The following is a 12,829-nucleotide window of genomic DNA, read 5'->3' as shown; positions in this document are numbered from 1 at the left end:
CAAACACAGGAACCCCACTCAGCCTTCCTGAGAATACTGGAAAATATGAAGGTCTCTCCAAACACCATTATATCAGGCGACTTCAAATACCCAAACAGACTGGGAGCGTTACTCTAGCTCCAACACCCTAGCCCAAAGGTTCCTAGAATTTATAAACTCAAATGCTATGGAACAACCACTCCCACTAGAGGGGAAAACATACTGGACCTGATCACCAACATGGGGATACTATGCTCCAGACCAGAAGTGTATCCCTCACTGGTAAGATCAGACCATAAACTAATCTCACTGGATATTCACATCCCGACCCCAACCCCTGCCCAGGAAAAACTTCTCTAAAGCAAGCAAATTTCACACGCCTCAAAACAGAGGTGAAATCCTTCAAAGCCCCCAGGCCTGTGGAAAATACGGCCCAGACCACAGAAAACCAAGACCCAATCCTCCAAAGGCAGACGTCCTGTCTGGTGGACCCCACCCATAAACAAGCTATACAACAGAAGGAGACAGCTACTACATGAGCAAAATCCCAAAAAGGGAAGGCATCTCTGATCAGTATTAGCAAAAATCTACGGGCACTCAAAATCATCTAAGGCCAACTTAGAGAAAAACTGCACAGGACACTAGGGATAATCACAAGGCTTTCTTTAGTTATGTTAGGAACCTGGGTGGGAATTCCCAGATATGCTCAGAATTAGTCCAAAATGACAAAATACACAGAGCCCACAGACATTGCCAACATCCTAGCTGACAGGTTCAGTGCAAACTTCTCCCCCTCTCCCCACCAAAAGGGCAAATATCTATCAGAGTGCTGCCCCCCTGACATCTCAGATGCTCAGGTAAGAGCCGCCCTCTCCAAAGCAAAAAAAACACAGCATCAATGGGACCAGATGGTGTCCCAAGCTGCGTCCTACATGAACTCCCAAGAAGAGCTAAACCCAAACATAAAATACTGTTCAATCTTAGCCTTACTACAGGATATGTACCCAAAGAGTGGCGTACAGCAACAGTGGTCCCTCTCCACAAAGGTGGTGCCTCAACGGATCCTGGAAACTATCGCCCCATAAGCCTGACTAGCTTGGTCTGCAAAGCTATGGAAAGGATAATCATGGACCTCATAAAGATACTGGGGACCTACAGACACTGGATCCTACCCAGTTTGGCTTTAAGGGCAGATCCTGCCTCTTAAACCTGGTAGATTTCTTTGAAAGTCACCAAGGCCATTGAGGGGAAGGTGGTCCACACAGCCTACCTGGACCTCACAAAAGCCTTCAATACAGTACCCCACTCTGGCATTATAGATAATCTCACCAGCTTAAATATAAACCCCTATGTCACTAGATGGGTTGCAAACTGGCTCAAGGACAGAACCCATGGTTAGAATTGCTGGAGCCATGTCAGACTCCAAACCAGTTACAAGTGGCATCCCACAAAGCTCAGTCCTGGGACCTCTCTTGTTCGGTATATATTTCTCGGCGGTACAGGCCAACACTGAAGGACTGTGGCTGACCAAGTTCATAGATGACTGCAAACTGGGCACCATAATCAACTCTCCAGCCGACACAAGCATCCTCCAAAAGGGCCTCAGAAACAGACAAATGGTGCTAGAGCCATGGCCTCAAGCTAAATGCCAAAAGTGTATAGTCATCCCCTTTGGCAAAAACAAAGTGCCCACAAATTACCACATAGATGGTAATCCATTAGTACAGAAGAAGTCATTAGGGACCCAAGTTGATAGCAATCTCTCATTTGACAACCACATGGCCAAAGTGGTTAGAAAAACATTTTATATAGCCCACCTAATCATGAAGGGATTCACATCTAGATCAGGGGAGGTCATCGTACCTCTTTACTCATCCCTCAGGCCCATAATTGAGTAAAATGCCCCTTCTGGGATGTACCTTACCAGACACCTGCAGCAACTGGAAAGACCCCAAAAAGTACCTCAAGAGGATCAAAGGGCTCAAACAGATGCCATATGCTGCCCGGTTAAAGAAACTCCAGCTCTACTCAGTAGCATACTGCCTGCTCAGAGGTGATCTGTGCTAGACATATAAAGCCATGTCCAACCTGGAATTAATGGACATGCTGCACCTCAGAAAATCCAAATTCCATCGAGCTACGTGCTCGAGAGAATTGAACCTCAGCACTGAAATAGGACATGCTGGAGGGACAGATTCATAACCCAGAGGCTCCCTTCACTCTGCCTAACCTGGACTGGGATTTTATTCCAGAGTCCCACATTGACTCTCAAAGAGGAATCTTGATGAGGGGATGGAAGATCGTATGTTTACCCCGGCTATCACTTCTGTGTCAGAGGCACAGTATACCAACCTTAAAAAGCATAGCAAAATTTAAAATGGGCACTGGCTAGGCTTATAAATGCCCTAGGGCAAACCTATTAATGTGGCTTTTGACTTTACATAAATATTGCACCATATCAAACCTGTCTGTCCATACTTTTGTTCTAGATACTCAGATGCTTATCCCCCCCAAAAAAGAAAAGTTTGCCTATACAAACTTTCACAAGTCTGTTGTATATTAGTGGCCACAATATCAGAACATTCAAATAAAAACAATTTATCAGTTTCAGCAAAGAATTTATGCTACAATTTATGCTAAACAGTCCATCATCTTTGTCCAGGGGGGAGATGGGGAGTGCCAGCCCATACAAACTCTGGCCAATGTCCCAGCACCATTTTAGGTTTCAGCATTGAGATTCTACACTCATTTTCTAGTCCTGGGATCTTATCTTTGGTCTTGTGCACCCAGATCTCAACTTCAGTCCATGATATGGATGTAAAATGTCGATTTCTCTACATTCAGACCCCTGGTACAGCACAAGTGGCTCCAATTACAATAAGCTCTGCACACAACCATGTATTGCCTTTGAGGTTGCAGACATTGCTAAAGAATGCCATGGTTTTCCTTGTCCTGGGAGGTCAAATTTACCACAAAAGGTAAACCTCTACCAAAGTCAAATGCTTTTGCACCTCCTAATTTTTGCTATTTTCTTCCATTATACAGCCAGTTACTTCTGCCCAAACATGCTTGTACAGGGTTCTTGGACAGTTTTGCACAGGCAGTTAAAATGATTCTGTACAGGATTCCCCATTTAATAGTAGGGATAAAGTTGCCCATGAATATGCTATTGTGTTGGATGGTGAGCATTCTAGCAAGTTTAAAATGCATGGGATGATTTTCCTGGGTCAGAGGGGGACCTATAACTTGCAAGGAAGTGGTACTGTATTTTGCTTATGGTGATTTGAACAGTGAGCAGCCAAGTGCATTGGCCTTGAGGTCTAACACCTCCACATTTAGTCTCATACCCCCCCCCCCACACACACGTATTAGCTGGTCTAAAATGTGTGGAAGTCAAACCTTGCACTGCTGGTGTGCTCACACACCATGTCTCAGTGACTGCAAAGACCAGCACATTTTGGGGTGAAGACAGCTTTGAGGGAGTAGAGTTATCAATACCTTGGTTTTTATTTGCTATATTGGAAGTACTTTGGCATTTCCCAAGAGGCATTATGGGGAAAACCATGTTTTAGCCAATATTTGAGAGGCTAGAGTGGAGATGTGGTCCACTGCTGCCAAAGCAGCATGGTCGGTTGACCCATCTTTCATGACAAAATGCACCCTGAAACTAAGCCAATTAGTAGTTTGTACTGCAGAATTATCCTTTTAAGGATAAATGCTGCACAATGCTATGCATTGATAGCTCCATGAAGTCTTTATGGTCTAGGGAAGTAAAGTTCACTGTCCAATTGATACTAGTACTTATGGTCCAGTGACCCATAACTTGCCTCCTTATTCAGCCTGAGGACAGGACAGTGTACCACAATGGAGTCTAAATGACCAGACTGGAGGACTCGCCTTATGGGTTTAGACAGTCTGTTGAAGAGCAGATCTAGGGCTGCTGAGGTATGCGTGTACTTGTCTAGGTCTTAGGAGGTTTAGGAAGAAAGTGCCTCAGGCTAGGTGAGCCTAGGTCAGCTTTGAATTGTGTGATGGGTGCAATGGTGTACACTGACATTTATGCCACGGCTTTGCCTCCAGTGAGGCACTCCAGTGAGGCATGTAATTACATCTACCAGTTTGAGAACTGGTTAAAGCATGAGGCAACAGGAAATTCCTCCCTGGTTTGATGCCCATGTCTTTGTCACAGGCAGCCAGTAAATTGTTCCAAGCCCTAGGCCATCAGAACTTCAGATTTGGTATGCACTGCTAGATGTTCGGTCTTAAGGTGTTTACCAACTGATGAGTAGACATTGCAACAGTACGACCATGCTCACTAATCTGGCATGGTACAGAGTTTTGTAAACTAGAATATTCTGTATTAAAAACCACCAGCTGTGTTGAATATCCTAGACAAAGATTAGGATGCTGTGCTACACCCGTATGGTGACAGGTCTGGCCTGCCCCAAATGCCACACTTATCTGCATCACATGTAGCATGTATTAAGATTCTTCCACAAGATTAGGTCACCTAAATTTTTGCATTGAGACAAGCCAGGTAATTTTTCAAAACACAAAGCACTGTAAAAATTCATTTTATTGCTACAATATATACAGACAACTTTGTATTTAACAGATTTTATTTAGTTAGGTGCAAAACTTGCACCCTTCCCTTTTCTACATACTGTACCTTGTGCATGTTCGTTCTCCACCCCTCTCCTAGGGGTATATATAAAGAATACCCCTATCTCCACAGTCAATCAGCCAAATTAAATCCCACACTGAAGTCCATGGCCATTTTGATTCCACAAGTTTCCCCAGTTACAGTACATGTGGGTGTGAATGCCAAGTTCACTGCCACCCCCAACCCATTAAAGGAAAATAAACTGGCTTTGTCATCCCCACTCTTCCAAATAAGGGGATTGCATCTTAAGTGTAATCAAACACGGACCTGCAAAATCCAGCAGACCTTTTACTCCTTACAAAGGAAAGCTGACAATTTAGCTGTGCAAGAAAATATTGCAAAACAAATTTAAGTTAAAAGTGGTGACATTGTTCAGAAAGTCCAAAGTGACTACCAGCTCTAGGTTGCATTATGCGAGCCACTTTATGAACAATCTTTAGGTCAGGCAATAGTCCAACATGGTAGATCTGTTCTGCTGTACTAGATTCGAAAATATTTTCTTGCACATTTTCTCCAGTTATTCTGACTAAGGTAAACATTTGCAGCTTAGGAAAAGTCAGTCACATTTAGCATTTAGAAGCATTTACGGTGAACAATGGATGGGCCAGACTCATCATACTCCTGCTTGCTGATCCACATCTGCTGGAAGGTGGACAAAGATGCCAGGATAGAACCACCAATCCAGACAGAGTACTTGCGCTCAGGTGGTGCGATGATCTAACAAAAGAAATTAACATTAGCCAGAACTGTAAATACAACACTTCTTTACAAACTATTTTACACTGGATTCCCCATCAATGTCAGCTTGACTTCACAACTGAGCCATTTGACTCTTAAAATGCTTCTACAGCTAGAGATTCACTTCCACACACTTTGAAGTACAGAGCACTGTTCAGTTTTTTTTCTACTGTGAAGCTTAATATACTTTCCTCCACTGAAGGAATGTGCTTGTGGCACACTAGAAACTGCTACTTCAGAACTAGCCAGAAATGCACACATTGTGCATGAAGGATGCAGTGCTTAGAAGTGTTCTAGTTTTTTTTTTTGCTGCTGAGCATCTGTAAAACTACAAATAAGCATTCTGTTCAGGTGTTAGTTGCATGTTTGCTTACTGTTTTGAGCTCCTTAAAAAATGTGTAAAGGGGCAAAACCAAGTAATGCCACCCTGCAACAAGACACAAAAGATCCCAGTACCTACCAGCAGCTGTCCACAAATCATGTGAAAAACAAAGCCCAATGCCACCTGCTAGTGTCCTTCATGGGCAAACTGAAACTGCTAGGTTTAAGAACTTAAATGGGGTTAAAAACCCAACCCAGGCCCACAAAGCCAGTTTTTATATGTGCCATCAGATTAAAGGAGATGGCTAGCACGTCACGTCTTCCAAGGCCAATGAAATTGCCATGTACTCCATACAGGGGTTTCTATCAAGAGCCACAGAGGGATATTCATTTATCTGATTGGAGCCCCCCCCCCCAACCCATTTCATTTGTTCATATATACAGTTGGGACCCTGCAGTCCCAATGTTAGAATTCAGCTTACACTAGGGAACCAAAACCAGAGCCTTAAGATACAAGTGGATGGAACTACCATTTGTCATACTGTAGTACCCCCTCCACTGAAATATGTACCTGCATAATCAATATTTGAAATCCTGTGGTGATTCCAAGTCACATCTCTGAAGCAGTGACATTCACAGCTTGAACTGGCAACTTTGGACACCATCTCTTGTGCATGTCCCAGAGGTACACCAGCTCTGGTGAAGAGGACAGGCCTAAAGCCCAATCTCACATTTTTAGTAGATGCAACTTCTAGCAAGTTTGAGGAAACGTGTTTTGGCAGTCCCAGAAGACCTTCCCTTTTACTGTAGGTATGTAGTGCTCCCAACACAGCAGCCACCACTACACAGCCCAAAACTGCACACTTTCAGATGTCTGGCCACTGATTCAGAGTGGTTACTTCACTGGCTTTGCCAGTGTCCAGTTATGCTTTTAGGTTCACTGCCACTAACTTTTCTGGACCCTTCCAAACATATCCATGCATTTTAGTCCCTCTGCCAGACAAGAAAATATCTTCCCAGAGTAAGCAGTGTGCTCCATATACCTTAATTTTCATTGTGCTGGGTGCCAGAGCTGTTATTTCTTTCTGCATACGGTCAGCAATGCCAGGGTACATAGTGGTGCCACCAGACAGTACAGTGTTAGCATAAAGGTCCTTACGGATATCAACATCGCACTTCATGATGGAGTTGTAGGTAGTCTCATGAATACCAGCAGATTCCATACCTAGTGAGAAAAAAAAAAAAAATAATTTGCATCAAGAGAACAGCAACAATGACAGTGCACTAGATACTGAAGGAACCACCTCATAGGTTAATGCAGTTATAACTAAACTGGTCTCTTAAGAACACTAAAATCTAGCAAGATTTTTAGCTTGATCATGCTGCAATTTTAAGCAGCATCTGAACCCCCCCCCAAAGATCAGGGCTAGACACTACCAAGCTTTTCATCCTATCCCATTTAAGAGGAGAGCAAAGTCTTTGTTAGCCACAAAGACTAGTTGAAGTGCAATAGCGGTTCTGAAAACAAGCCTCTCCACTAGACTTGCATGTCAAAGGTGTCAGAACTTACCTAAGAAGGATGGCTGTAAGAGTGCCTCTGGACACCTGAATCTCTCATTTCCAATGGTGATCACCTGTCCATCAGGCAGTTCATAGCTCTTCTCCAGTGAAGATGATGAGGCAGCGGTAGCCATCTCCTGATCAAAGTCCAGGGCCACATAACACAGCTTCTCTTTGATATCTCGCACAATTTCTCTTTCTGCTGTTGTGGTAAAGCTGTAGCCTCTTTCTGTCAGGATCTTCATGAGGTAGTCAGTCAGGTCACGGCCAGCCAAGTCTAGACGTAGGATTGCATGTGGCAGGGCATAACCCTCATAGATAGGCACAGTGTGAGACACACCATCACCAGAGTCCATAACAATACCAGTGGTTCGGCCAGAAGCATACAGGGACAACACAGCCTGGATAGCAACATACATAGCTGGGCTGTTGAAAGTTTCAAACATAATCTAAATTGAAAACAAAAAGAATACAGTAGATACTCAGTCTATCAACCCATACATAGAAAACCAAATGTTACCCCCAAATACTTAAGGTAAACATCTGCACAATGCTCGCGGCCTTCCTTTAAAGGGAAGGTTAAAAAAGAAAACATTGGCAAAGCAGCTGTCATTACCTGGGTCATCTTTTCTCTGTTAGCTTTAGGGTTCAGGGGAGCCTCTGTAAGCAGGACAGGGTGTTCTTCAGGGGCAACACGGAGCTCATTGTAGAAAGTGTGATGCCATATTTTCTCCATGTCATCCCAATTTGTTACAATACCATGTTCAATAGGGTATTTCAAGGTCAAGATACCCCTCTTGCTCTGTGCTTCGTCACCTACGTAGCTGTCTTTCTGTCCCATACCAACCATAACTCCCTATAAAATGAAAACATGCAAGTAAGACAAATTACACTACCAAAGAGCTTAGTGGTACAGTAGCCTGAACCAGTGGTTTGTACATTATGCCACAAACAATTAGACTGAAGTCAACACTAGAGAAAACCCACATTGTGCTAATTTACACAATTGGGACTAGAGACATCCATTACTTTCCTTTACAAGTAATAAAATAGGGACTAGAGACATCCATTACAAGTAATAAAATATTTTAAATGAGTACATGTCCAAAGGATTGTAGTCTCCCAAGTCTGTTGTGCATTACAGTGCTTACTTACAAGTCACAGGCCAGCTGCAGCAAGTGGAAATGTTTAAAAAAAAAACCCAAAACACTAAGGCATACCATATATGTTCAAATCAGGTAGGCTACATATGAGAAGTTCAGTCAGCCATTATCTCAAACGGCAGAGAACAAATCTGCCATTCTAGTGTCCAAGTGTTACCATCTTATCAGTATGGTAAGTGTTAGTCCATGCATGCCAAAAAACAGGATTGCTCATTACCTTGCACAAGAGCTTCTGAGATTTTAAGACAAGAAAATCTATACAAGTTTGTCAGAAATAACTTACGAAAACAAGAAAGTGTTTATGAACACTGTCTGGGAAATTTATACTAAACAGGGCTTTGTAGCACTGCAGTGAGTTCAGTTTGATTATATAATTACAGTTCAGCACTGCACTTCAGTTCTGCTAGTAAAGATATGCAAGATACGCTAGTAAAGATATGCAAGATATACAAACCTGATGCCTTGGGCGACCTACAATAGAAGGGAACACAGCTCGTGGTGCATCATCTCCAGCAAAGCCAGCTTTGCACATGCCAGATCCATTGTCAACGACAAGTGCAGCAATTTCTTCTTCTCCCATTGTGCCTGGGGGGGGGGGGGGGGGGGGAAGAGAGGAATCAGTTCAGTAAAAGCCATTAGTCATGTCACTTGCTGCTGTCATGAGAAGGCAAGGCTGTTTCTACAACAGACACAAGCAGTCTACCACAATACTGGACAGAACACAAGCATACCATCTTTAACAGCTAACTACACAATTAATACAGCTTGTTTAGGCAATTACTCTATTCTCTAATGGCAGACATGGTAAAACAGTATACTGCCATTCTAAGCATTCTAATGAGCCACCCAGAATCTGCACTAGTAGTGAGGTACTTTTCCCACACCCAATTTGTTTTGGGATCAAGTACTACTCCCAGTGTACTCACCTAGAAAAGGTTTAGCTACAAGAGACCTTTAGGACTACCAGGAAATAAACCAAAGGTATCCTTAAATTAAGGCTGTTCAGTCGTGTGCCAGGCCCATCTAAAAACTACTTCTTGTAGTTTTCCATGTGCATTATCTGGGATTAGTAATTAAATGGCTTCTACACTGTTGAGACCCCCCCCCCCCCTTTAAAACTACACAAAAAAAAAATCTTGTACTTGGGAAAAGAATGCTCAGCCCTATTAGCAGAGCACACCAATAGAGACGGATATTCACAAATAAGTCAGTTCTAACAGATCCTACTTAAAGACCATCAGCAACAGTGAGAAATTGCCAGCTTCAGCTTACACAAGTAGCTCGTACATTAGACTACATACGCTTCATACTACAGCAAAGACCACAGATGTCTCCATATTTTTACATTTTAGCTACTCAAATTAGCTAGGTTGAGATTCCGTAAACAGGTGCCACTACCACCACATATGATATACCGAAGCATAAAACATATTACAAGACGTTAACCAAAGCACAGACATCCAATGAGGGGGGCCTTGGCTAATTCTAAGAACAATTACCACACACATTACCCCATCTCATCCAAAGCCCAAATATTGCTCTTACAAAGTTGATAGAACAGGTTTTGCATTTGTATGACTTACTAGTCTGCCAGAAAGCCACAGCTTTATGAAAGTGGACCAAAAATACCTGGCAAAGAGACTCCAGACGTTCTACAAAGACTTAAAGCACCCTGTGCTCAGTGATGTGATAGTGTCACATGATCACTTATTCACATCCCCAGGCAAAAGCGCATCTTTGCAATTGGACCGATGTTTCTTTCGCTCGCCAATACGCCGAAACAGCAGTCACTTCGGCCATACAATGGCAAGTACAGGTACCACACCCTAAAAGTGTTTGTGCGTCAAGTCTGCAGTCACCTTAGCAATACCGCAGATCGCATTACCACACCCTAAAATCTGTAGGTAAGGCTCACGCTACGCTGAACAGTTTCGATATACTAAAGATAACCGAAATAATCTATTGAAGTGCTAACCAGTAAACACCAAGACACTAAAGTCGCGCTCAATTATAAAACTACATTAAAAAGAGCTGCGGCGCATGAGACTATAACCAGACTCGATATGAAAGAACCCCCCCCCCCCAGTACGGAAAGAGACTGGACCTTTTAATTAAGCCGACCACTTACTGCCTTCTACACAAGAGAAACCTTGGACTTCATAACTATATTCAAAAATACAACAATGACACTGAAAATGAAGTTCTAATATACTCCTCCACGAAGATAGCTCGGTTACCTTCCCAGACAGGAGTTGATGGGTCATCTAACTTTGCATCTAAAGTACAAAACAAAGGTTACGATAGCTCGGGGGGGGCAGATATTTTACTCCGCAGAGACTTCTTATAGCTCAAACGAAGGAGCTCAACCAGTTCAGATATAAACCAATTAAATACAAACATAGAAAAATGCGTTCGACTCCTCATCACAGCATACCAAGAATACAGCTCCAACCTCAAATAGACCTGAGCAGAAACAAAAACAATCCAATCAGACTACAATTCTCTTCTGCTGCTTCCCGAGCCCCTTTACCTGCTTAGTAGTGTAGGTATAGACTTGGTTAAGTTGCTGTTGGACTGATGTTGCCGGCTGACTGATACTTCCTACTGCCACTCTTCTACTTATACTTGCTGCTCGTACTGCCCGCCACGGCACCACACGCAGTTCGAACAATTCCATCTTTGGACATGGGTCAGAAGCGCGCATTTCTATTGGCTCATCCACTGCCGGCAGCCCTCCGTCTGTACCTGGCTTCATCAGGGCAGGGAGGAGTTCCGGTAAAAGGAGGCTTATTTGCTTGGGCAATAAGGTGTTTCCTACGGCGTGTGATGTAGTACGATCTTAGTGAAGTCACTTTATTATTAAATATTTACCCCCCCCCCAGAAAAAAAACATATTTTTTTGCGAGCGGAATTAGTTTTACAACCCGATTTTCAGTTGAGGACATTGTTGCATTTACCTACAGTCGAGGTGCCTTGCTTACGAATGTGAAATCCTCTCGGGTATAGCAATCACCTTTCCTTTACTACAGAGAAGGTCCCCCGTTTTAGCACTTACCCTTCCCTTGCTACAGAGAACGCCCCCAGTTCTATCTCGTGTATTCTGGTCCTTGTATAAATTGGGGTTTACCGGTGATGAGGATTGCAGTCACTAAATGATACCGATCGTTAGAGCTTCAGACTTCACATCCTTCATACATAGTTCTCAACCAGTCAGGGACAAACGTCAACAGAATCGGGGATAAATCCAGAGACAATTAAGGACACGTTTAAAATATTAGTTCTTTTAACTTGAGACATTGACAGAATAAGAGGTGAATTAATTTACATCTTTTGAAGTTAAAGAAGTCTACAACTCTTAATTATTGTCCATATTTACTATTAATTAACCACCTTTCACCCAAATGTCATCTGTTTTTTTTTGGGGGGGGGGGGGGATTAAGAGGACAGAGCTAAAATTTGAGTCAAAATCAGGGACGTATAGTTGAGAGGTATGCATTGTTTGTTTCTTTGCAAATGCATGCTGAAGCAAAATATATTCTAACATCAGTCTTCTAAGTATAGAAAAGCAATAATGCTTTCCCACATTTTGGGTCTTAGTCTTCATTATTTTTGTTTAATTTTGTCTTTCAGCGTGAAAGGGGTGGGTGCTCGTGGGCAAGATACTGTCCAGTAGTAAATGGCAAGTCTGAAAAGAATACTCAGTCGAGCTCTGTGCTTACTGCTGATATTCAACGAGTTGTATTACACAACAAAACGAAAACAAAAAAAATCTTAATTTCTTTACCGCAGCTAGTTAAACAGGTTGCTGTTCTCACAGTAGGGGGTGCAGTTGTACAACGTAATTATGCAGGTGCAGCACTACACCACTACATTTTTTGTCATCGATGGAGTGGTATTACCTTGCGTATTTAGCTTCGTTCATTATTTTCATTCAACGTTCGTGGTATTTTTTTTTAGCGAGGGATTCTTAGAAGAGATCGTTTTATTCTGATAATTGCTGAAAACAACGAAGTTTTAATTGTTTGCTTATAAAATATTTTGAAATTCGTGTGGTTTCGGGAGCCGTACTTCAATAAACAGGCAAATGAAAAGTCAGAAAACGCGAGCTTAGCAACACGGGGACAACACAGCCTAATAGAGAACCTTCCTTGTCTGCCTGCAGCACAGGTTTCCTTAGCTGAAAGTACGAGCACCGTAATTGTGAATCCATCCATGAGGTTGCCACCTGTCCCTCTGTAAGCAGGACAATCCCTATTCTGGTAGTTTTGTCCTGCTGGGGAGGGGAGTCAGAAACAATAAGAAATATCGTGAAAGTGTCTATTATAAACAGCTGCATAAAAACTTAGTCTGAAACAACAGTAACAACTCAAATTCTGCAGGATGAGCTTTTATTTTGTCAGAAAAT

General features: G+C 42.7%; 1 protein-coding gene across 1 annotated transcript; it reads right to left on the bottom strand.

Annotated features, from left to right (window-relative positions):
• Positions 1-4,537: 4,537 nt before the first annotated feature.
• Positions 4,538-11,107, bottom strand: LOC122812973 (actin-3). The gene is made up of 6 exons (XM_044085065.1): positions 10,955-11,107; positions 8,879-9,009; positions 7,878-8,117; positions 7,272-7,710; positions 6,745-6,926; positions 4,538-5,359 (listed from the first exon to the last, which is right to left on the bottom strand). The coding sequence occupies exons 2-6, from the start codon at positions 9,002-9,004 to the stop codon at positions 5,216-5,218; spliced, it is 1,131 nt and encodes a 376-aa protein (XP_043941000.1). The 5' UTR covers positions 9,005-9,009; positions 10,955-11,107; the 3' UTR covers positions 4,538-5,215.
• Between the last annotated feature and the right edge of the window lie 1,722 nt (positions 11,108-12,829).

The sequence above is a fragment of the Protopterus annectens genome, chromosome 10.part0 (genome assembly GCF_019279795.1).
Source record: "Protopterus annectens isolate FY-2018-M chromosome 10.part0, PAN1.0, whole genome shotgun sequence".
NCBI classification, from domain to species: domain Eukaryota; kingdom Metazoa; phylum Chordata; order Ceratodontiformes; family Protopteridae; genus Protopterus; species Protopterus annectens.
Note: the sequence above shows the minus strand (reverse complement) of the source record. Positions and strands in the feature narration are given on the sequence as shown.

Bases quoted from the DNA above. Each gene is read 5' to 3' on its own strand.
- LOC122812973 (XM_044085065.1), bottom strand. From the start codon at position 9,004: ATGGGAGAAGAAGAAATTGCTGCACTTGTCGTTGACAATGGATCTGGC. The intron at 7,711-7,877 runs GTAATGACAGCT...TTTTCAATTTAG, and splicing joins ACAGAGAAAAGATGACCCAG to ATTATGTTTGAAACTTTCAA. The intron at 6,927-7,271 runs GTAAGTTCTGAC...TTTTCTCACTAG, and splicing joins CTTACAGCCATCCTTCTTAG to GTATGGAATCTGCTGGTATT.